General features: G+C 34.2%; 1 protein-coding gene across 4 annotated transcripts in view; it reads left to right on the forward strand.

Moving 5' to 3' along the window:
• The window catches only part of CACNA2D1 (calcium voltage-gated channel auxiliary subunit alpha2delta 1), a 415,589-nt gene that overhangs the window by 220,477 nt on the left and 168,078 nt on the right, over nt 1-27,034 (forward strand). For all 4 annotated transcript variants that reach the window (XM_054692495.1, XM_054692492.1, XM_054692493.1 and 1 more), the window contains exon 4: nt 630-689. In XM_054692495.1, the coding sequence (XP_054548470.1) occupies nt 630-689 (60 nt within the window). The remainder of the gene's footprint in view (nt 1-629; nt 690-27,034) is intronic.

A 27,034-nucleotide genomic window follows, 5' to 3' on the forward strand; every position in this document is an offset into this window, starting at 1 on the left:
AGTACTATAGGAAAATAAGTCAGCCTAGCATTATCTAGTTACATTAACATATAGAAGTGAAGATGAAATAAAGCCATTTTCAGATATGCAGATAGTCACACTTTTCTATTCACAGATTATCTCTGATAGAACAGTTAAAGATGTACTTTAACATTTTATTTGTAAGTGAATTTATTATAGTTGTGTGGATTTTGGTAGAAATAAATATGCTGTTAAGATGTTATATAGTATGGTGGAGAACACATATTTATTGGTAACAACGTCATTTTCTTTCCACTAACAGAAATACATGAAGGCATTTTCTAAAAAGAGGATTTTACCAAGATGAATATACTATACTGATTAAAGCTTTTTCTGAAAACTAAAATATTGGTCATTGAATAGAGGATACTATTGCGATGATGGCAGAGGTCAAAAATAGTGTGTTATTTTATTACTAAAGAATAAACACAATGTATCAGTTTCAGTAGGTTAGATTACTAAATAATTTAGAATTTATGAATCATAAGTAAGGAGTCTCTTTTGCATTTTATGTGTCCATAATTGATTTGAAAGCTCAAGTACTCTATATAAACAATTACATATACATGTGGTCATTTGAATTCTAATATTTATTGGTTTCTTTTCAGCGCCTGGCTCTGGAAGCAGAGAAAGTTCAAGCAGCCCACCAGTGGAGGGAGGATTTTGCAGTAAGAAACTTTTCTAACCACTTCATTTTAGTAGATTGACTATTAGGGTTAGATAATTATGATTATATTAAAATATTTTTTAGTAATGGAACCTTAAAATGTTATGGGACAACAGGTAGTCAGCTTCTGCCATGAATGGATTCTGTTGCTGTTCAAAAAACCTTTTCTTTGTATTAAACAAATTTAGTAATATGTCAGGTCATTATTTATGAGTAGTATGCTTTCCCCCCCACTTTTCTCAGGAGAAATAATGTCGTAGAGAATAACTTGTCAATTAGGGATATATTAATACCTATTATCAATGGTGTTTTTATTTAATTATTATGTGATTGTTTCCTAGATAGAAAGTTTTCTTCAAAGATATAAGCTCCTTGATGAGCCTCATTAACACAAAATGAGTATCTTGGCAATGATTTATTTCTTCGTACAGAAGTATTGGGTGACCATTGATGATGACACAAAAAAAATCTCAATGCTTGTTAGCTATTACCATAGTTCATAGAATGAAAGCTATCATCCATTGAAAGGATGCTTATCATTTATTATTGCTAAGAAAGGAAAAGGATGTCAATTAAATTATGATGCACCCATAATTTAAGCTTTTATTACTTGTTAGATGTTAAAATATAGAAAAATACTTCTAGAGGACAAATCAGTCCTGCAATGATACAAAAGCCATTACTAAGTCTTACATGGTTAAATAGAAAGTAGCAAGCAGCTTATCCAGTGACAGTGAGTGTTAGGTCTTTTTAGCAAATCGTGGTCACTGTGTGAGAAAATTTCTAAACCAATTCCATTCTTAATTTACCTCTGGATATCTCACAATTTGTTTAGGATCTAGAAACATATTGATTGACATAGTAAGAGACTGTTGAAGGGAAAACAAATAAAGTACTTTAGAAATTTCTGAACTTATTTCCTGAATACTCTCTTTGAAGCACTGTCATGAGTGTTCAGAGTACACCTATTTATCACAGTGTGCACCCTGAGAATTGATATTTTTCCATTGCTTACCATGTGAGATACATAGTGATTACAATAGCTCTTCCCTTTGTTACCATGTGATGATAGAGCATTGTGGTAGTGGTGATTTTATGTTTGAAGTATAAAATCTGATTGGAGGATGACTTAACCTTTAGACTCATATAAGAAAATATTGTAAAAGGAAGACACACTTTCTCCTTTCCCCTGATAAATTAGAAGTGCTTCAGTTCACGTATATAGCAAAGTTAAATAAATGTTCAAGTCATAAAACAAGTAAAATTCAAATTCATGGTTGGAAATTAAGAGATCATCATGATTAAATCCCTTCTATTTTGTGAGTCCACACAAAACAGTTGTAAATTTTATCAAATGCTGCCATAGTCCACAAAGCTCTCCTTTTAAACTTTACATTCCTTTTATCTTTTAAAGTATTTAACTATTTGCATCAATGCAATTTTTCTTTAATGCTGTCCTTTAATAATTTAACACTAGAATGATTTAGAAGGCAGAAATAATTTACTAAAAGGTACATTAACATTTCAAAAAGAAATGTAATATTCTGATTCTTCCCTCAAGTGTAAGTAGGCAAGTTTCATTAATATTACTTAAGCAAAATGTTGATTAACATTCCCTACTGTATAACGTAGGGAAATTTCATGAACAAGAACAAAAGGCAAAGCACTGAAATGCTGGCAATGAGAAAGGGCTCATGTAATTCACACTCTCCCTGTGCTTCGCTCAATTCCCAACTGAATGTAAGATTGAGGGAACAAAGGGCATATACTCTAAATGGATTAAGATTTATGCGGTCATGCATTTACAAGTTCAAACCAATATTTGTAAATAGGCTATGTCTACCATCTGCCTTTTAGGTCTCCATGCAACTTATGGGTGTTAAAGGTGACATTTTATGTCACTTGTGATGGACAAATTATTTTGTTAAGGGCAGGTGGGAGAAGGAAAAAAAAGCTTGGAAAACTAATTGTTCCACATGAAATAATCGCTGTTATTTCTACAGAACAGATCTTTTCCAATTGCAACTGAAATCTCATTTGATTGCACTGCAATGCTTGGTTAACTAAAGCAATTTTGTTTTCAACTAAGCCTGCAATATTAATTGTACTTACACATGTATAAACATAAGGGATGCCTAATTTGTATTTTAATAAGTGGGATCTTTATGTATGGCTTATTAGCATCAGCTTGTTATTGTGCAAGCTTAGTACCGACGTCTAGAAATTGGCCAGTAAATAAAACATTTGAGGAGCCTTTTTTAGCCTCTGCTTCACAGAGAAACTAAATTAGAAGGTGAATTTTTTTCCAGTGAAGTTGAATGTTACTGTGTCAATCAAGCTCATTTAGTTCTCTAGTATAGCTTTCATTTTGCCATTAAAAAAATCACTTTGCTGAAGTCATATTTTGAAATGTTGCTTTGAAAATTGTAATATTTAAATTTTTGTATTTATATATGTGAAATTAATAGTCACACACTATATATTTAATTATTTTATCTTTCCTATTCATTTCATGGAATTGCATAACTATTGTGTATTGTAGGAGAAGCAGTTGTGAATATGTGAACTGTGAAAGCATGATGCATTTATTTTGGTTACAGTGTTTAAAGATAAGCACTTTCTAAAGTGGGTCATGTATATAAAAGACCTGAATTTTGAGATAAAAAGTATGGGTAGTGGTGCCCCATCTTAATGAATAAATGAATGAATTTAATAGATCACTGAAATTATTTTAGGTTCCGGCCTAAATCTATTTAGTCTTTCTTAGTTTCTACCTTTGGTGCAACCTTACTTTTTGCAGCATTTCTGTAATGTGAGGAAACTATGTTTTACTGCTGCTTGCTCTTCGAGGCTTGGCACTCATCTTCCTCATCAGGATAAATGAAAAGGAGCCGTAATGCAAAACTGATTTTTCCAAAGATTATTTGGAGCAAATATAATAGAAAAAGTCAGATAAAATTATAGTGACTTACTCTTTTTGTTTATGCATACTTATAATGCCCATGGTAAACGTATCGTAACATAACAGTAGAAAATAATAACAATTTAAATTACTTTAAATTGCTAGTTATCCAGGGTATTGGCTCCTATTTTTGTTTATTTTATTGAGAAAAAGAAGCAACACAATTTCCATTAATAGCTTTGTTAATAAAATTAGTTTTTTTAATAAAATTAATTTTGTTTTGAATAATTTCTAGTGATTTCCTGACCTCATTATGTATTATTTCTATCCAAGCCAAAGTCACATGATAGTGAATGAGAGTACAGTGGGACTCCCTGTAGTAAGACATCATGGTATTATGTCTGAAATACTGCAATTTTAGATATAAATGGCATTGGCTAAATTTCACTTTCTTTTGTCCTCTTAGGAAGGGAAGGAGAGGGTAGAAAGGACAAGTATCTGTGATACTTGGAAACGGGTCGGGGGGTGAATGATGGGTCTGTACTGCCTCAATATCCTGGAATTGAGCAGATGGAAACATTGCTAAATTATTGGGAGATTCCCAGAATTGCTGCCAGTGTTCTCAAAATTCCAGCCATGCAGAGCACCCAGTATCATCCTCATTGATATTTAATCCAGGGTTGATTATTGCCACCAGCTGGTGCCAAATTGCAGCTGTCACTTAGAGGCTTTTTGAACTTGGGGATTTCATTAACCTCGCTTTAACTTGGACTACATTTTATTAAAATTTCTGGATGTCACTTATTTGCACTAAGGTAGGTGTTGCTGTATTAATTTCTCAGCCAGAAAGGAAATAAAATACGGAGAAAAATGTATAAGCATGACTCTACCAAAAAAAAATGTTTTCTAGAGATTTGGCTTAGGTGTTCACAGCCGATTGGCACTAATCCTGGGATGGATGTTCACCTAGTGTAGTCTCTGCCAGCTCCCTTGACTCGAGTTCTCTTTGCCATCCTTGCTCCAACGCAAGAATACTGCTCTGTGTAGGGTCCTGTCACCTGATGCATCCCAAGCTGCAAAACCCTTGAGCTCTAGCCAATAATGTGCACCATGAGGAAATAGGGTAAGTGACTTAATCAAAACTGTGGAGGGTTTTTTAAAAGTCTAGATAGATAATAGTTTAATGTGATATTAAAAAAAAATTAAAGTTAATGCAAAAATCCTCTGTGAAAAAAACAATTTTTTTTTCTAAAAACTATTTGTTGTGGTAAGAAGACTTAACATAATCTATGCTCTTAACAGAGTTTAGTGTGCGGTACATTATTGTCGACTACAGATCTCTAGAGTGCATTCATCTTACTTAACTGAAACTCTATGGCTGCTGATTAGAAATTCCTTGGTTTCCCAAACCCCTAGCCCCTGGTAGACACCATTTCAGTCCTTAATTTTATTGACTTGACTATTTAGATATCTCATAAAAGTGAAATCATGCAATGCACATGTCTTTCTGTGTCTGGCTTATTTCACTTAGCATAATGTAGTCAAGGTCCATTCGTATTATTGCATCATGGAATCCTACCTTTTAATGCTGGGTAGTATTATATTGTATGTATATACTGCATTTCTTTATCCACTCATTTGTCAATGACCTTTTCATGATTGTTTCCAGTTTTCAACTATTGTGATTGAGGCTATAGTAAACTTGGTAATTCTAGTAGCTCTTTAAGATTCTGCTTTTAGTTCTTTAAGCTTTATACCCAGAAGTGGATTTCTAGGTCATGTGATAGTGCTAGTTTTCATGTGAGGAGCCTCCATACTATTTTATAAAGTGACTGCACAATTTTGCATCCCACTAACAATAAGCAAGAGTCATGTTTTCTTTACATCCTCACCAACATTTGTATAATGGATTAAACTCTTGAACACCAGATTTGAAATATAAAACTTTTATACTAAAACAGAATAAAAGCTTCAAGTCATTGTTCTTATGAGTTCATAGATATAACAACAAAAGCACAAACAAAATATAAAGTAGGACTACAGAACTAAAATTATCATTTGCTGAAAATCTCTGAAATATTATTAATAAGTCTATAATACTGAATAGATCAAATTTTGTCAATGTTAACTTAAAGCTTTAAAATACAAAGGCACGGTGAATAAAAGAGCCCATAATCTCGCTCCCCATATGCTTCTGCAGAGCAAAAGTAGCACTCACAGACTGAAAGATACCATAAAGAATGGGAGAAAATATTTTCAAACCACATATCTGATAAGGGATTAATCTCCAGAAGATGAGGAGCCCGTACAACCGAATAACAAAAATACCAATCCTGGAGGTTTTTCATCACGATAGCTTTGAAGTTAATTCTCATATTCTGTGTGTCTCTGAATTCCTAAACAAAACAACTCATTCATCATTTATTTTCTACTTGTTTGAAAGAGGGCAGAAACACTTTCTTTGGGAGTCTTTGAGGAGTCATCCTTATCCCCTCAATGTCCCCAGAAGCTCTTGTCCATCCATATATTTCTCTTTTTTTCAGTAAATACTCAATTGAGGCAAACAAATGCCTGAAAACAGATTTCTAATAATTTTCTAACTTCTAACCTATGTTATCATAGTTCAGATGCAGCCTGGAGGATCCTATTTTTATATACATTCATAGGTCAAAAAATTGCTTGAAATTAAATGTGTTTCTATAAAATACTTAGCACTTTGGAAGGTCTTAAAATGATAATTTTGTTATAGAAGACCATATGTTTTTCTAGATTTATTTCTTCCAAAAGAAATAATAAAGATCCTTCCTTCAGGATCTTTAGGAGTGTGCAGAGACTAAATGTCTATTTCCACTTAGTGTAGATCCTTGAGGACTGAGTCCTGGGGCAATAACTATTCTCAGTGCTCATTTTTATCTCGAGAATAATGTCAGATGCTAGAATAACTTCAATTTAGTGACATTATAGATATGTTAATGCCTCTGTTTGTATTTTTATGGGAGAGAGAAAATGTTCCAAGGGTTGCAGACCTGGCTAGAGAGCTTTCGTCCTAAAGAACTGACAATACAGTGAAATGAGGAAGGTTTAGAACTGGGAAACAAAGTAGTAGAGGCAGGCCATTGAATGGAACTGGGCTCAGTCATGATACATTGTGACATTGCCCAGAACTGCTGATAGTGGGGACTGAGGATTTAATAGATTGTTTTCAAAGTGGGGTTCTTTTGTGTCCAGAATACAAAAAACTTCTGAAATAAGGGTCTGGTGGTTATTGACAGTGCAACCAAACTCAAAACAAGGTTTCTCCAAGTAGAGAAATGTTAGAGAAGTGTCTGATTTCAACTAAGAGGTTGGGAAAAAAAGACAAGAAAATCTAAAGAATTTTCTTCTATAAATTTTAAAATTGTGTAATCAGACTTAGTACTGGATTAATTATGCATGAGAAAAATAACAAAGGAATTTAAAGGATTGACTGACTCTCCCTACCCATACAAAATTACCTTTTTCTTTAGTGCTTTTGTCATCTTCCAGCCTTTGAAATCAGCATATGAATAGATTTCCTCTTGCTATCCTCTCCAGTTAGTCAACATTTATTTTTTTAACTTTTTCAACAGCATAACAACTGGCTTGATATCTTCAATAGTTAAAAATATCAATTGCCCCTTTTAGATAAGCCATTTTATTTCTTTGCTATCTTATCTTACAAAACTCAGAGGCGATGCAGTCCTACACATCTCTCCATCATCAATCAGCTTTGCCCACTCCTCAGCCCACTCCAGCCTGATTTCAGGTTTTATTTGTCATGAAATAGTTCGTTGTACTTCATATTTATCTCCAATTCATCAAATTTAATGAACATTTTTTGGTTTCTGTTTTGTCTAATTAAGGTAACATTAGTTCAAAACATTGTATAAATTTCAGTTTTACAGTTTTGTACGTCAACTTTTGTATGTACCACAGCACACCTACCAAAAGAGGTCATGTTTTCACCCACTACCACCTAATTGGCCCCTTTGACATACTTCACACACCCTTTATCCCTCTTTGCCAATGTTTACCACCCTTTGGTTATCAGAATGTAAGGCTTTCTTTTGTCTTGCTTTCTTTTTTTGCTTTGTTCCTTTATCTTGATACTTGCTCTTTTTACATCATTGCACATACCACTGTTTCCACTTTCTTCAAGCATGTTCTTCTTTTAGTTTTCAGGAAACCCCATTTTTCTGCTTTTCCCATTTTCTCATGATCCATTCTTTTTCAATCATGTTAATTACTATTTCCTTAATTTGGTTATGATGCCTTAATTTTGGGACCAGTCTTAACCTTCTGTGTTTAATGCCCAGCTTTCTGCTAGGACACCTTAGTCATTTCAATAAATTTCAGTATAATTCCATCCAAATCTCTTTTCTGAGCTCTAGGATTATTTATCTAACTGACCACTTGCCCTTTCCATTAGCTGTGTTACCTGATGAATCACTAAAATGCCCAGATGTACTATTATTTCCATTACATGTCTCCTCTAGTATGTTGCTCATCTGTTAATTTTCACATCTCAAATGAAACCATAATTTAATTTATGGTTAACATAATTTAATTTAATTTCTCCCTCTGCCATACCCCCCCCCCAATAATCCATCTGCAGATTCTGTCAATTCCAGCTCCAAATACATGGTACAATCATTCATTTCTCTTCATCTCCAAGCCACCATTTTTGTCCAAGTAACCCAGATCCTGCAGGCAAAATAACCTTGAAATTATAAATCAAATGATGAGTCAAAGAGTTTATTCTGATGTCTTGTTAGCCACAAACTTCTTTTACAGAATTATTAGTAGTACAACACATTCATATTTAAATTAGGCCTCAGACTGTAAATTAAACAGAAGAGAATTATGAGACTTTAAAAAAGGACAATTTTATAATATAGATGATAACCTACTTTATATATCCTTCTGACACATGTACTTTGTAGTTCAACTAAGAAAAATCACTAGTAAAAATTTTAAAGCAGTAAGTTAGAACAAAGTAATATAGGTACACAAATCTAAATTTAGAAATCAGTGTACTTCTCATGAAAACTATACCTATATAGTTGCAACAACAATAAAACCCAGACAGCAAAAATAACAACTAGATAAAAAAGGAAAGTTTTTATATATATATACACACACACACATACACACTACACACACACACACACACACTCACACACTTTAGCCAAAACCTAAAGTACAAAATGTGAGGTTTCTTCTGTGAATTCAGGTTTAAGACAGCAATTGAAAAATTCTTTCTTCCACATTGTTAGAAGACATAGTTTGGTCTGAGAAACAGGATAACCAGAGAGCCTATTATTCATGTATTATTATAGAAAACCACTAGTCTTGTACTACTATGTGTCATGGGATTTATTATATATTAAGTTACTAGATCCCAAAAAGTGTGACATGGTTGCATTACAAAAACCATTTATTTTTGTTAAAATGTTTCTCCATTTTGTATGTTGTTCTCCAGAGAATCTTGTGAGAGTCAAATGGAAGCCTTATACCCCGCCCTCACCCCCAAGATTCTCAGTGACTTCTATGTGGTTGGAGCTAACACACTGAGAATCCTCCTGGAGTGATCCAGTATAAGATGAGAATAGAATCTGCTTCTCATGTGTGTTAAGAGTGAAGAAAGCTGAACAACCATTAACTGGAGGGCTTATTAATTGTGAAAATAAAAACGATGAGTCTAAATGCAGTCCTGTAACTTAGGGAAAAGGATTGGATGGTAAATAGATTTGATACAAAAAAAATAAACAGAGGCTTGTAAAAACCTGGTGGAGTTTAGTTGATACCAAAACAACCATAATAATGATAATAAGGTTTGCTCACTTTCCTCTGAAGACTACCTTAATTATTTTTGTAAAAATATGTCAAAATCACTAGTTTAAAAATTCAAGTGATTTAGATATCTTCAAAAAGAAAATGAAAATATTCTCAAATCTGCAGTAGAAATAAACCTTGATTATATTTAGTGAGTATTATGATGTCCAATTTGTTTATTTCTTTTACTCTATTTTTTTCATGCCATGCACAGTAAATTTCATAGATGCATAGTTATATATGCTGAATGGAATGTGCAAACCTGTAACCAGAGAGTGCAATCTATTTTGAATAAATCAGCATGTTTGATGCCTCTCGCCTTTGTCATACATCCCCAAATCTTATTAAATTATTATCTTTACATTGTTAAGAATTGTCTCATGTTCTATAATCTAATTCCCATCATAGATGGGAATATAATTCCCATTCCCATATAATATAATATAATGGGAATATAATTCCCATCTAATTCCCATTATAATTCCCATCATAAATCTGGCTCTATATTTTGAATAATTATATGTTATTAGCAGAGCTTCTATAGAATTTCCTCCTTTACTGACATTATTTCATTTACCCCCTCTGTATTCATAGTTTGAGTGATTGCATTTTGTTGTCATATAGATTGATCAAAAGCCCTGGGATGCTGTAATCCCTGAGTAAGTGAGAATATCTCTTTATATCATTTTGGATTTGAAGGAAACCTTGATTAAGTATGTGTTGTTTTTTTCCTCAAAATTTTAACTGCTTCACTGTATTCTATCTTTGATAGAGATTATAAAAAACTCTGAAACCATCCTGATTCTAACACCTTGGCCCTATCGTGAATTGACTTGATCTTTTTCCATTGGTTCCATAATGATATGTTCTTCATTCTTTTTTTTTAAGATTGATTTATTTATGCATACAAGAACTGGGGTACAGGCCAGAAGTGTGGAGGAGTGAGAGGATTCACCAGAGACAGAGTAGGGAACAGAACAGGCAGACTGACGAAATACACTGCTGAGGGGAGTAGTGGGTGACACAGGAGAGGTCTGTCATACCATGTGGGTATCTCCGTGGCTGGTGGGGGGCTCAAACTGGCACTGCAGAGGCTGCAGACAGCTTCATAGCACTGTGCTCACCTCATAGCCTGCGCCACCACAGAGGCCCCGTTCTTCATTCTAGAAGTTGCTTTACAAATGACCTGTCTTATTGTTGATTTATTCACTTTAATTCAGAATTGTGAACTTTCAGCATATTTTTGTGTAAGGTTTATTTTTTTTCCCATGTTCTCTTCTTTAGGACTAGCATTTTGTGTAAATTGGATCTTCTTTTTCTGTTTTCCATAATGATTGCAGTTTTTTAAAAACATCTTTATTATTTTACATCTCATTGACGTGATTTTCTGAAGGCTGTCTGATATGAGGTTCTTTTCGTATGTATTTATGTGACTTTATTTTCATGTGACACTTGTCTCTAAGTCATGTTTTGCATGTTCTGGCAATTTTTTGCCAATTAATATTGGCATGTTTTTGAATTTTTTTAATAATTTAATTTTTTCCTGGTCATCTTCCTCTACCGCCTATTTTTAAAGAACAGGTCTAGAATATCTCTGTTTATGTGAAAAACAATGGGTCTTTATCCTTTTATTTTTAGATTTCAGGTCTTGGTTAAATTTTCCTGCCTTTCTTCCCATTCCCCCAATATAGTAATGCACGGATTCCTTAATCTGTGAATTAACTATTTATTTGATGGAAGATGATGAGTACGCACTCAAAGGAGAGAATTCCTGAGGCAGTCAGTCTCATCTATTCTTTGCACATTTCCAGTCAGTTTTTAATGTTCAAGAAATAATTGTTGTGCCTTTTTAAAAATAGGAGTATGGTGATTGCTATTTCTCTTCTTACTTCAGTTTTATTCCTCTTATGTTTTTAGCCAGAATATAATAGGCTAGGAAATAGAAAAATGCATGCAGTGGTAGAATTTACTGCATTTTCAGAAACCAAAATAGGGAATGTCCAACGTAAGTGTTCTTATAACAAATCTCTCTCCTCTCTCACCCCCCAACCCTTCCATCCTGTAGATACTAGCTGGATATTTTAAAATCTACTTTTATTGTAAATTCTACTTTTAAACTAAGTGTTAGAAGATATGATGAAGAAAAGAAAATATAGTATAGACCAATAAAAAATACAGAGAACAAAAAATTACCATATTTAAACGATTCCCTAAAGTGACCATTTGCATATGATATATATTGATATACACAATGTAGTGTTCTTCTGACCTCACTTCATTCAATAGGCTATGTTGTTGTTGTCTGATGTTGAGTCTAATTTTTTTTTTTCCACCCAAAAATCAAGTAAAAAAATTACACTTGCCACTGGTATAAACTAATAAACAGGACTGCTAACTGAGGTGCCAGAAAGAGCTTGGGTATTCTCTATTGTGTGTTTTGAGCTGATGACTTGATCTGTAAATAACAAGATTTTCCTCATCAGTGAAATGGGAACAATATTTTAACAATTATTTTAATTCATTGAAATTATGCAAGGAAGCCTCACACAGGTCTGGCAAGTAGAATAAAATGTAAGTAAAGGAAAATTAAATGTCACATTTTTGAAAAACATGACATGCATGTTGGCTAAACAAATATAACTGAAATGTTATTAGCAATCAAATCTTGTTTTCACTTTTGCACTTGTTTGCACTCCTCCTGTTTGGTGGAATCTGCAGGTACGCAGCCTCCTGTCATGAGCATGGCCTTTGACCTGCGCATGGTCCATCATCTCATTTCTGCTGTGCTGACAAATGTTCTCTTTTGAAATATATTTTTGTAGCTTTTAAGAAAGTTTTAAAAAACAAATTACTTAGAAATGCTCAGTAACTGGGGCAGTATAGAATTAGAATATGCATTTTAATAATTTGTGTCCTTTTTATTCTTGCTTCAAGCACATATATGTATGTATTTATACACACACACACACATAGAGTCCTCTGTGTATCTAAATACATGTATTTATCAGCAAGGCTATTTTAAATTCTTGCAATGTCCTGAAAACATGTTGATACTCCTAGTTGTTTGTATGAATGTTGGAATCTCATCACCTACAATGTACTGGTGAAACCTAATAAATTTTACATTCCCACACATTTGTTTGAAAATCTTAGGTGTCTTTGTGTTTTATGTGTTGAGGTTTCTAGTTTTGAGATAGCGTATTAGCTGTATTCAGGAGAGAATAGATTACTGAATCCAAGTTGTAATATATCTATAAAATATGTTTGGGTGTAATACTGAATTTTTTTCATAATCCTTGTGCTGAGTAAAAATGACCAAGTCATATATTCGATATGACTGAAGCCTGTATCTTTGGCTGGAAGGGAAATGAAACTACCTGACAGAGAATACCTTGTTTCTGTAACTTTAATATCACAGATGTTAATCCTGAGACATCTCGGTTTATTATTTTCAGGGTTTTCTCTGAAATTCTGATTCATAAAGCTACCTAATTGATTTCATAACCCAGTTTTCAGTCTCAAAAGTTTCTGCTCTCTGGCAATTCTTAGTATTAAATTCCCATTCTTAATTCATTACCAGTTTATGGATGCATGGACCAATGGTGGAAAACATGAATAATTTTAATCTGCAAATGAATAATCACATTGTATGCCATGTTCATCAAACTGCTTTCTTATCAGGATGTACACAGAATAAGCACCAAGAGAATGCTGTGAGGCTTTAGAACATCAGATTCTCTGGCACAGGGGCTTTGTATGACCTACTTGCTGTGGTTTCCTTTCTCGGTACTCTCAAATGTCAAGGGTATTTCATTGATGATTATAAATTGTCTTGAGTCATGCTGTGTGACTCAAGAAAAAAAAACAGCAATGACAAGAAAAGCCAAGGTCTGTCTACAAAAGCACTGCTAGACCATATTGAAAGCTTTGTGAATTTTGAATGAAGACGGGCAGTTGTACAATAATTCATAGCTCTGCCTGAGAGTACCTAGGGGGCCATATCTTTCAACAGCTTTAAAATTCTTCAGGAGATATAAAGTTCAAGGGCATCATGGAGCAAGTTAAATTGATCAGAATACTTTGATTTCAAAGGGAACAAGCATCTATGGTGTGGCTTGATAGGAGTATATTTAATCATGGTAGTGCTAGTCAATTTGGTAATGTGGAAATAATTATTTTTTAAATATTTATTTATTTATGCATACAAGAGCTGGGGTACAGGCCAGAGGTGCAGGGAATGAGAGGATTCGCCAGAGACAGAATGGGGAGCAGAACAGGCAGACTGACTGAAATAAGCTGCTCAGGGGAGCAGCCCATGAGACAGAGGTCTGCTGCGCCATGTGGGTCAGCTCCCTTGCTGGCTGGGGATCCAACTTGTGTGGCAGAGGCTGCGGATAGCTTTGCAGTGCTGTGCTTAGCCCCTTGCACTACCAGGGAGTCCCAGAAATAGTAAATTTTAAGCAATGTAGATTATATTACGTTTTCAAGTAGAAGTTTTTAAGGAAAAGTTCAAGTACATTTTCATGAAAAAAAAAAGCAGTTGATTTAACTATGCTTTTTAAGTGATCAATAGTGATTAATTGGCTGGTTATGATCTGTTGTATAAGTTTTATATATTTTGTATATATTAATCTCTTCAGGAGAGCTTATTTACTCTTATACTAAAAATCATAGTTTTTCCTCATTTATTGACTTTTTAATTGTTGCAGTTTAAAATTTAAATGGAGAACATACATTATCTTCTGCTTTGTAAAAAAGTAGAGTAACATCTATTACTTGGTATTATAGAGTGAAAGATGATTATATATAGATAGCCAAGAGAACTGATTCTCGGTTGCCTGCAGACTGATATCCCAGCTTCTTCCTTGGAAAAGACTGATGTTTGGCAGGAGACTAACTGCTATCCAGCTCCCTGGCAGCTCTCTTTGTGCCAGGCAGTTTGGTTGCAAAGGATTTCCTGCTGGGATACCTGATACCAAAAGTAAATAGAAAACTAAAGTAGAGAAGTCAACAAAATAAGAAATTAAATAGGCATTATTGACCCTGATTGTAACTAAATTTCAAAGCAAGGTCTATTGAACTAATGCATGGACAATTAAGTTCATTGCATAGTGTGCCAACAACTTTGCATACATTATTTTTTTAAAAACCATGACATTTTGTATTATGGGGTTATATTGTGGTGTGCAATTAGTATTTTAAATCTTTAGTGATACAAAAATTCATTTGTAGTTCTAAACCTGCTTTTTTTTTTTGGTAAATTGAATGTGTTAAGGACTAGGTGAAGGTGTAAATAAGTACCTGCTGTCATTAATGTACAGATACTGGCAGTGTGCATGCAAATATATCCTGTAGAATATATTTCTATCCAAACATAAGAGTATTTCACTGATAAACTTGATGATGTATCTCTTCAACTTTTCTCTCTCTACTCTGGCTGCATTCTAGTGAAACATACAATAAGGAAGGCAGTAATTTGTTACACCTTTTGTTTATGCTGACATTTAACTATGTTATCTGCTTTATACTTGAGCTTGCAGACAAAAATCAGTTATGGAGATCTGAAGAAGCACCAAGACCAGTTTGAGAAAATTCTAGCTTCAATGAGTCAATTTATTTTTTGCTAATGATAAAAAATACAATTCCAGAAGCTCACCAGGAGGGAACAGTTTTATTCTGAGATTGAAGATTTAGTATTCTATAGTAAGATGTTTGTTTTATTTATCATTATATTTACTGATCATCCACAGTTTAAAAATCCACAGTTAAAAATATATAGTATACTATATCCACAGTTTAAAAATATATAGTATACTACTGTGATATTGGTAAACAAAAAGAGGGTGTTCTTTTGTTACAGAGAAATTTATAGGAGCTTTTGTTTTAGATAGAGTTACTGTCAATTCTATTTTGCTGCTCATTAAGTAACTGAAAAATGAGCTTTCATTCCTGAATCTCAGTTTCCTTATCTGTCAGTTGTAATAATATACACTTCCTTTGTATTTGAGATAAGCACTAAATGAGATAATATTAGTTTGCATACTAAATTGTCAGTGAATGGATACACTGCCATCATTATTGTTTATGCTTTGTTTTATTAAAGATGGCTCTACAAACATCAACAAAAGTTATAGTTAAATGTTTAAAGGCATTGGATATTGTAAAAGTGATACTTTTCACAAACAAATGTGTATTATACATGTAGAAGTCCAATATTTTATTATTCCCTTTTTACATGTTTTGACTTTTTTATTATCATTTAAACATCCTTGTTTATTTTTTTCACAATATATGATTTCTCCATTCAGTTGTTGTCACCATAGTTTTCACACCACCAAAGTGCCTACAGACTCCCCACCCTCTGTCTCGCTCACACCCTCCCACCCCCCAATATCTCATATGTGAAGTCTTCTTTCAAGGGTCTGTCATACTTCAGATATAACTTTTGGATACTACTGTAGACTCAAGAGTTCTTTAAATGAAGATTGGAGGAAAATGATAAAATAAGTAATTCCCAATTGTGTAATTCAATAATTGTATTATATTTATGGAAATTGGAGTTTTATCTGCAGTCACTAAACTAACAGGAAATAAAATTGAAAAATAATTTCCATATTTTGTTAACTATTTATAATATAGCACATAGTTTTTTGCAGCTTCCTCTTTTTTATTTGTTACATGTGATGATTTTGTCTTCAGCTTAGAAGTAATATCTTCAGGATTTTTATGACAGATAACCTAAAACCCTTTCATGAATTTCTAAGGAAGTAAGGCTCCTAAACATCTGAACAAAATAATTCATGTAACAATAGGAAGAACAATACCCTGTTATCATTTAATACTATTGCTTTACAGCTTCTATCAGTAAAGGTTTCAGCCTTTCATAGATCTCTGATATCAGGATTACCTCTGTATGGAAAAGTTGTTCCTCTTGACTTACTGTGTAAGTTTTAGAAGGATCGCAGCATCTCCTGTTTGATGATAAATGTGGAATTACCTGACTGGTTAGGTCATGAAAATGATATATGTTGTATGTGGACTAGACATATGAGAGCTCTTTCTCTTTTAGGAAATTTTTCAAATTAAAAAAAATACAAACTCCTTCTATTAGTATTTTGCTACCAATGCAACAATTTTGATGATCTCTTCTGTATTCCAAAACAAGAATTAAATGAACTGTGCCAGAGGATTCTGTACATAAAATTGGAAATACAACCCAGAATACAGGGCATTTTGCTAGAGATTACCCCAACTTTGCAAAACATTAAAAAAACATTCAACAGTGTTTTGGGGTAGTGAAATGTTCTAAATACAGGAGCAGTTTGTAATTTTGATGTCATTCTATTGAGGTCTTTGTTCCACTTAATTTCAAAGCTAGTGTTTAATGATATACCATCCTTTCTCCCCCCCAAATTCCTCCAACAATATTTAAATTTTAAATTGTCAGAAGTAATATAAAGTATATTTAAGTGTTACAATGGTATTTTACAAATCAGGGTTACCAAGTTTAGCACATAAAATACAGGGTGCCCATTTACATTTGAATGTCAGATAATTAACACATATGTCTTTTTTATATGTTTGCAACAGTTTTACTAAAAAAAGTTCACTTTCTAAAGTTCAAATTTAATTGGGTGTTCTCTATTTTATCTAGCAATTTTAAATTATAAATACTAGCATTTTCTAAAGTTTACATGAAAATTCCTAGTCCAGGATTTTCTAAATTTTCATTTTTATTAAGATGATTTCTTTCTTTCTTTTTTTAGCAATTTCTAAACATTAGCAGGACAATTATGTAACTGAATTTTTGTGTGATTTACTTGTTGGTAAATGAAAATAACATCATTTTATATTAATATTGTCAGCTTTGAGTAAACATTTCTTGGTTTATCTCATACTGTTGATACATAATTTGGAAAATTTTCCTTTAGTATGTAAAATTTAGATGATAATTTCTTCTGATCTGTTTTCAGTTCATTTGCTCCTCCTGGGTGTTTTAGAGTTGCTGGATTTTCAGTAAACAACCCATGAAAGTAGCAAAATATATGACAGATTGGAGGGAAAAAAGCAGCCTTTTAATTTTGTAGAGAGGAAATTGTGTCTGTAAAGGTTAATTAGCTGCTAATATATTCTCTTCATACTTCTCACCTGGATATTAACTTTGAAATTCCTTGATTCTTTAAATATAGAATATTTTTCACACTGAGTTTCTTGCTCAAGGAAAGAAGTTAATATGATCAAAAGATGAGTATGTTGATGTGTTCCTTTGTTCAGTAACACATCTGGGAGCATAGTTTAAATGTAGACAGCTTTATATTTGACTTCATTTCACCGCAGTATTTTTTGCTCTCCACTGAAGTGGCCCCAACCTCTTTTGGTTAAAATAATTTCATTTAGACAAGTCCTTTAGCAAGCTAATCAGTTAATCTTACTTTTCATTCAACTTCTTGTTTAAAAATTATCTAAATTTCATTATTTGTTCTTGATTGTTTTTTTAATTTTAGGATATTTTTATTTGATATTTGTCTTCCCTTGTGTATTTATATCACTGAAAAAGACATTATGGGTACTTAATTGGAATTGATTATAACAGCATAAAAGTCTTAAAATTTGAGTAGTAGGTAATAATATTAATATATATATTTAAATTTGTAAAATTCTTTCAGATAAATTATAACATTACATTTCTTCATTTAATACTCAAGATAAAGGATAAAATTAACAAATATATTATGCATTATAAAAATTAAAAGGAAAGGGCCTCCCTAGTGGCACAGCGGTCAAGCACCCGGCTGCGAAGCTGCCCGCAGCCTCTGCAGCGCTGGTTCTATCCCCGGCCGCTGGCCAGGGTCCCACATGGTGCAAGAGGGTCCCTCTCCTGCTGCACCCGCTGCTCCCCTCAGCAGTGTACTTGGTCAGTCTGCCTGCTCTGCTCCCTGCTCTGGCTCTGGTGAATTCTCTCACCCTCCCATACTTCTGACTGTACCCAGTGCTTGTATAAATAAATAAATAAATATTTAAAAAAAAGAAAATTAAAAGGAAAAAAATATAAAAGTATGCCTGAGGAATAAGGTCCACAAAATTCTTTTCCCTTTTTTCTTTTTTTAAAAAAATTTAGATGGGAGATGAAATACACTTTATAACTTAACTGGGTCTATTTTGAGAGCCTTATAGAATCCTTGAGACTCTTTTGGATCATGGCTTTCATATATTAACACTTCAACAATTATGCATGTTTTAGAGACAAGTTATATCTGAATCATTGAGCAGTTTGAATTTAAAAAACTTTGAAATACAACTTAAATATAATTACTAAAACTAGGCTAACAAAGTGTAGAGTACTAGGAATTTTTGTGTCTTTCCAAAGCAATTACACATTATTATTCAAATGGAAGAGTGCTGCTTAAATGTCAGAAATGAATCCATTTATTTCTTTTGAAGTAGCCTTTCATTCTTTGTATTGTTGGCAAAATTATTTTTATAGAGAGGTAATACAAATTTAAACTGTAATATATCTGATAGGAAAAAAAACACAAATTTCTACTTTAGTTAAATATGAAGGAATGGCATTTCATTATATTAATGAAAGGTACAGCAGTTGATCTAGAGTAGTTAATTTATGTCATCATGGAGAGATTGTCATTTTTTTTTAAAGATAGATTTATTTATACAAGAACTGGGGTGGGGGGAGGGAATTCACCAGAGTCAGAGCGGGGAGCAGAACAGGTGGATGACCAAAAACACTGCAAATACACTGCTGAGGGTGTTATAGGACAGGGAGAGGGGCAGCCCAAACCCCGCAAACCTGCCTATTCTAGATGGGTTCTGCCATCCGCCGCATCAACACAAAACATATGACACTTTAATGGGAAGGATCTTTAATAAAAACTAGGAAACAATACAGGTGAGGCAAAGAGTCTAGTTTCTAAATGAAGCACCCAAAGTTACCCGTCCCCTCGTGGGTAAAACTCCATCCATATGGGGTCGGCCCAGAGCAAGGCCCCAAAGCCTGCCACAAGTCTAAAGCATCTTCCAGTGGGGACCCACAGAAAAGAGTCACAAACAACCGGACAAGCCCGGAAGGAAAAGAGCAAAATCAACATCCAGATAAAAGCTGCCATTGTCCCCTCCCCACGGGTCTCACCCACATCTGTGTCACCCAGTCCACGACCAAAAGACAAGCGCAGTTTTTTCACATGTCTCTAGGCTCCATGCGCCTCCTCCAGGTCTCCTGGCTCCATCCTGCTTCCTTCCTCAGTCTCTTCTGCAGCTTCTCCTCTTCCTGCTCAGCTCCACCCTCCCTTGGGTGGGGCAGGGAACCTCCCCCTTTCCTGGGGACCACCCTGTTACAAGGGGAGCAGTGGGTGAGACAGGAGGGGTCTGCTGGGCCATGTGGGTCTCTCCCTGCCCAGGGATCGAAGCTGCACTGCAGAGGCTGCGGACAGCTTCACAGCACTGCACTCAACCCGCTGAGTCACTGGGGAGGCTGTTATTCTCAAGACCAATGGAGAGTGTGACACTTCCTCTCTGCTGGAGAATGTTTCCCCAATCCGTCTCCCTTCTCCCACTGTGTTTTCTACCTGTAAGAGGAGTCAGATCACATACCTTTCATTCTTAGCTCTTTACTTTAGCTTTGCTTGGTTCCTCCCTTCCTACTCAGGAAATTCTCAGCAGTCCTTCCACTTACTCTATATCCTGCGTTCTTTAGGACCATGGCTCATGCTTTAGACTTCCTAGGTTTGTCTTTTATATAAGGTTAGCCACTTTTGAAATTTATAAATCTGCATTCACAAACTTGGTATTTAAGACTACTGTCTGATAAGAATTCAAACCCAATATAATATCCAGGCCAAACAATGCTGTTTTATACTCGCTGGCATACATACTTTTTCACCTAGCGTGAAACCCATTGGGGTTTCCAATAATGGGTATTGGAATGAAAGGGAGAAATTATGGGCAATCCAACTGGCAGCATAATACCATGATAAAGAAATGAAATTTTAAAAGGTGTAAATGATATAATATATGTAAATCCTATCCCATAATGTACATATAATTAGTATCTCCTCTTTCTCTTTCTCTTCTTACATAGTCCCTCAAACCCAGTGAAAGATAAATTGATGTTATTACAAGTTATAGCCTTTGAAGCTGTGATTTTGGCCAGATTATGTTACATTCAGTAATCCAATGACCATAGAGTAAGTCTTTATATTTTGTTTTAGTATGATAATTGTCTGAGTTGATAAGGATAAATTTGGAGCAGCAAAGCTTAATATTAACATTCGACAAATTGGCACAACTGTATTGCAAGGATATCATATGTTGTTATAATCATGAGTAGTTAACCTTTGATCATAAGTCAGGAAAATCTGTGGTTGTCTAAGTCAATAAAGGAGACATAGGAAATAGAATATTTGGGTGTAGTAAATTTTAATATTTTGGATGATTATACTCAAAACATCATTGGAGTTACAGATTAAAGAAAATTAAAACAAGTTCCTCAGCATCATAGATGTGTTTATTCAATGCCGGACTGAGTTTTTTGGGAGATTTGATAGATGAAGAAAATGATGTTTTATATTCTTATATTCTACTTTTAATTTTCTCCTCCAGTTTATTTTTATTTTTAAAAAAGATTTCTTTATATATGCATACAAGAACTGGGGTACAGGCCAGAGGTGTGGGGGGTGAGAGGATTCACCAGAGACAGAGTGGGGAACAGAACAGGCAGATATACTGAAATACACTGCTGAGGGGAGCAGCGGGCGAGAGAGCAGAGGTCTGCTGTGCCATGTGTATAACTCCCTGGCTGGGATTCGAACTCGTACTTCAGTGGCTGCTGCTAGCTTCATAGGTGGTGTCTTTACCCCTTGCACCACCAGGAAGCCCTCTCCTCCAGTTTAAATCATATTTTTATCAGTATCATTTGGAGCACTAAAAGATTTACAGGCAGATTCTTACTAAAGTTTATCAGATTATATAAATTTCAGTAGCTCGTAATGCAAATAGGAATTAATCTCCTTTGAAGTTTAAGAACCAAGGAACTCTGGAATTACAGTACACTTGAAATTCCACTTGGAATTGATATTTTATACAAATGGAATTAGTCTACATTGAACTTAGAAGATTTTTAAAGCTATAAACTTTTTTTTGGTCTCTGATGCAATTTCTGTATGTTTTGTTATTGTTAGCATAAAATTCATAATATCTCCTTATAGACTTGTGTTACTAATTTATTTATGAATCTCTGTGTACAACATTCATTCTGTAGGTGTTCATACAATATTCCAGACTCTGTGCTAGTATGGAACATAGGCAGAATAAAATACTGTCTCCACTCCAATGGAAATTATTTAATCTTCTCTCCTTTTTCTTTTAGTTCTTTAAAATGGTGTCTTTTATGTAATAAATATTTCCTTTGGGGATGTCACAAATGTTTCTTTCATGCAGGATGATATTTCTAATGGCGCGACCAGCTTTCTCGTATAGCTTGGGGCTGGAATACTTTAGCACCTTTGCAATTAGATAATTAAACATAGGGAAGACACCTGGGTTTATTATTGCTTGCTGTGACCTCTGCAGTTGGGTGACTGCCTTTTTGATTGGCTAATACACATGGTGAGTTATTAACAATATTTCAATTCAAAAGCAACATAATGGCACCTTAAAAAGAAACTGTAATATTACAGATATAATAACAGTCACCTAATGTATAAGCCTGTAGTGATGTTTCGACAAATAATGGAAGTCAGCTTAAAAGGGCCAAATCCTTTTCCAGTTTTATTCCTCCAACAAGCTAAAGAATTTTGTATTAAATTCACATTTTAAAATAGATCAGAGGGCAAAAAACAAATAAAATGAATGAATTGTGTCAAAAGCTTATTAGATATTCTCTTTGCTATTAGGGGAACATGGCTCAGTGTATTAAGTAATTTACTGCTTCCAAGAAATAGATAACTCCTGAATTTGTAAGAGCAGCAAATATAAGGAACAAGTACTTGAGGTTTTGAAGACCCATTTGAATCAGTTTTCCTACTGTTAATCTTAGTTTTCAAACATGTTAAATTGCAATTGATAATATCCCACTCCTTGATTTATTTTTAACAGTTTCTCAAAAAATCACATGTGTTTAGATTGCTAGGTTTGAGCTTGGCATGTGAACAAAACTCAATGTGCATTTATATATTTATTTTTGTGTATGCATGCTAAGAGTTAAGAGAAGGAATGGATAATTTATATTCTTCATTTTAAACTTTGATCACAGAACTTTTTTTTTTTTTTTTTTTGTGGGACCCTCGCCGGTGGCCGTGGATCGAACTGGCGCTGCAGAGGCTGCGGGCAGCCTTGCAACCCAGTGCTCAACCGCTGCGCCACCAGGGGAGGCCCTTGATCTCAGAACATTTTAACAATAGTATTACACTTCCTTTTTCTTACAGATTCTTGATAGGTTATCAAAACCTGTACAATAATTCCAGTTTTTAATTAGGCCAGATTTTCTAAAGGTTAATGAGTTTATGTAAAGAAAGTGATATAAATCATTAAAAATAATAGTAACTTTTTCCCATGTTGCATTTTATTTTGTTGAGGAAACATTGGTTTATTACACTATGATTCACCATTTTGGCGGCACAACTGTTCATCACTTGTGTGTTACTACAACACAACCGCCACCAAAAAAATATTATGTGTTTGATATTCTACTCATAAAATATTAAGTTGGCACTAAGGGATTTTTGACCTTTAGTTCATTAAAGAAATGTTAGAAAAATATTACAATTGTTTATATATGAACTGAGAAATTTTTGATCTTCTGACTTCTTTATTCTGCTAGAATTTTAAATGTTAGACCAAAAAAAGAAATTTCTTGCCAGAACACATCTGGCTTTTTATTATTTTTTTTACAAACCACCTGAATGTAATTAAAGAGAAAATGACTATAAGAATGTGGGAGCTGCTTGCATCCAAAAAGGGGAGTTCGCATTGGTGGCATAAGTTTTACAACAGTTAAGTTTTAGAGCCCCCACCAGTAGATGAAGTTTAGCAAATTAATGGACGATGCATTGTAAGGAGTGTGGTGTTTATATTAGTGCTGTCCGTTGTAAGTGTTAGAAAGCATTTTCTGAACAGCCTTAAAAATATAATAAATTATTGGTTCCATAAGTAAGAAGCAAGATAGAGACAGCCTCTAGCACGGCAGGGTTAGGGCTTTAAGTAGTTCAGTTTTTTCTTGCCTTAGCTACTCCTGGAAATGAGACTACTTCTGGAAAAGAAATAGGAACATGGATCCTATGATCCATGGGTAGATTTTGGCACCTGTTAAATTCTGTGGTTGAGTAAGTGTATGATCTGCCAACTAAAAATAGTCACGTGATTGGAAGAAAAAGTTCCAAAAACCGTGGTGTTACTGAATAGACAGAAAAAAAAGTCCATGTTTACTATAGTTTTTATTTTTTAAATGTGAGAGCCCCTGACTTAGCCTATGTGAGAGCTCCTTGTGTCACTTGATGTTCCTTGATTCTGCCGTAAGGGTATTAGTTTGAACAGGCACACTTTTGGTTTAATAGAAGATTGAATTGTTTTCCTGGCAGAAGTGAATGAGAATTGACATGTAGGAAGATGGGCTGGAAAGAGAGTACTTGGAATCACAGAAAAGTTTGGAGCACGGCAATGCATTCAATAGGCAGGGTGCACCCGGTCCATCCCTGAATTATCATTTGCATTAGACTCACTTATAAATTACCTCATTTTAATTGTCAGCTTGAAAAATAACAACAACTACTTATTTATTTTCTCCTCTACTTGGCTACATGGAATCTTTGGAAAAAGTACTTAAAATGAATTAAAAAGAACCATAGCCTACCCACAGATCTAAGAAGATTAAAATTATTATAACTGACCTTGATTTATGTATAAGCATCGAATAAAGCCAATGGATACATTCTATGGATAGTCCTGATTTTTTTTCAATATATAAAATAACAGCTGATAATGTTTACAGGGCATATATTGTGTGCTAGGCACTGTGTTAAACAACCATACACCAATTGTCTTATTTATTAAATCTTGTCTATAATATGAATGAATATCATAGTCCTTCAGTGTAGTAACCTGGTAAAACTGAACTCCAGATGAATTGAGTTCATCTTTATTTTTCCTTTTTTTTTTTTTATAAATAACATGCTCTTGCATTGCAAACTTCAAGCAAATATAGTGACAAATAATACTGTTTCTCAAGAACCACTGCCTTTAATTTACTTTTACCTACTTTTAGTTATCTGTGAGAACTTTTGTTCACATTCATTCCTTCCCCCTACCGCCCCCATGCATGCACCCCCCCACATGTTCTTAGGTTCTTTTATTCTCCCTGTTTATGCTGCTGATGGCTATCGCATCACATCCACCACAGCTGACTTGGGAACAATCAATTGCAGTGGTCTGTGTGGTTACCAGGACAAATTGCTACAAAGATAACCAAAAATTTGATTTATAATTAATTTTTTTAAAGGTTTATTTATGCATACAGGAATTGGGGTACAGAGATTTGGGGGTGAGAGGATTCACCAGAGACAGAGTGGGGGACAGAACAGGTAGATTGACTGAACTACACTGCTGAGGGGAGCAGAGTGAAAGAAAGGAGAGGTCTGCTGCACCATCTGGGTAGCTCCCTGGCTGGGGGATTTAACTCATGCTGCAGTAGCTGCGGATAGCTTCATAGGCTGCATTTTAACCTTTTATGCTACCAGGGAGGCCCTATAAATTATTTTAGATAAATAATGTGCATCTTGGCTGGCAGGGATCATTAACTCATTTATGATGAAGTATATATATCCTTAATGTTTATTCAATTGACTTCTTATTCGGAACTAGAAAATGATAAAAAGGACAATAGAATGAGATTGTTATAAAGGCAACTTTAGCAGACAATAGAACAGTTGCCCAAAATTTGTCAGACTATAACTCATGTGTAGAGTTAAGCATATAGTCAAGAAAATGGAATTAATTGGACAGAAAGTTAATCTCTATTGGAATTTGAATGTCCAATATTTCAGATGTTGGCTAAAAATCCTGATTTTCATTTCCAATTTTTAAATCCTACCCCAGGCAAGATCTAGCTTCCATGTCAAATATTTGTACTTATGCCTTAGATTTTTAGCATTAACTATTCATCAGAGGCTGACTTTTATAGGAAAGTGGCATGCAAGGGACTGTCACTTACAATATACATTTTTAAGATGGAATGGTCTATTTTGCCCAGATTTAATTTTTGACTCCCAGTAGACACTGGGAAACTAAAGTAATTTATCTCTCAACCTTCTAGGGGATGTTTTAAATTTCAGTAAGCAGCAGTATTATATTAGTGTGGACCATTGGGGTAAATTTGCTTCAAGGAGATAATAAATAACTAAAATACTTGGTTAAAAATCAGAAATGAAACACTTTGTTTTTGTCATCTGGTGGTGCTTAAATTGTGAAAAATAGCTCTCTAAAGGCTTAACTAATGTATGGATCTAGTTTGAGGCTATTGCTGGCTTTTTCTATCATATTGTACGTAATGCCCAGAAATCCACTGAAAACCTCTGGTTCAGTGTAAAATGTCTTCCAGGATGATGTTGTTTGATAATTTGCATAAAAGCATGTAGCCAAAAGCATAAGAGAGAAGTAGATGACTCATTTCTATAATCTGTGCCTTGATAATTAGTTTATACGTCATACTATAAAGTATTAATGATACTGAAGAGGGACTGAGGGAATTTTGAATGATAGGCGAGGTACGTGATTAAGAAAGAAACAAAAACATATGCACATACTCGTAAACACACAGTCCTGAACTGATCAACAAATGGGGAATGTCACATCTCCGTGAAATCCTTTATTCTCACCTACTGTGAAGTCTGGGAAAGTTTTGGTTTATGTGATTGTGCAGTTCAAGGATAATAAGAGATATTCTTCAATTATGGCAGATCAGAGTAACTAACTCAGATGCTAAATTTCTTACCACACCTAAATTGGGAGAATAAGAACTTGTTCCTTATGGTCAGAGTACAGATACATAATGCACATCTTCATTTCCTTAACACTTAGCATAGCATAATGTCACCCGAAAATTGTAAATGAGTTGGGTATGGATCCTTCTGTTGGTGCTAAGGCTCCTTCCCCTGCCCATCTACCCAACTCCTTGTACAGATTTTAAGTGAGGTGGAAATCGGTATCAGAGTAAAGAGAGAAGAGATTCAGCTGACACTGTTTCCTCTTCTTTAAAGCTGTGCCTTCGGGTCACGTAATTGTTTTTTATGCAATTTCCTCTCCATTTTTCTCTTAGCACACAGTTCATTTTAACCAAAACTGATCTCTATAAAAACATCAAAGCATAAATTGGGTTGTTTCAGTGCGAATTGTTCTTTATTCCAGGGAACTGTCTTTTATCCCAATCCTGTTAAGATTGCGAGTTCTGAATATATTTTGATGATTCTGTGACCTGAGTGATTTGATTTTAGACTGATTTAGCCTAACATAGCAATACTTATCTTCATATATATTTTTATGCAGCAAAAGAGAGCTATAAATGAATGTGGTAGAAAAAAGAATCACAA

This window comes from Talpa occidentalis, unplaced genomic scaffold, assembly GCF_014898055.3.
Source record: "Talpa occidentalis isolate TD23 unplaced genomic scaffold, MPIMG_talOcc4v2.1, whole genome shotgun sequence".
Lineage (NCBI taxonomy): Eukaryota > Metazoa > Chordata > Mammalia > Eulipotyphla > Talpidae > Talpa > Talpa occidentalis.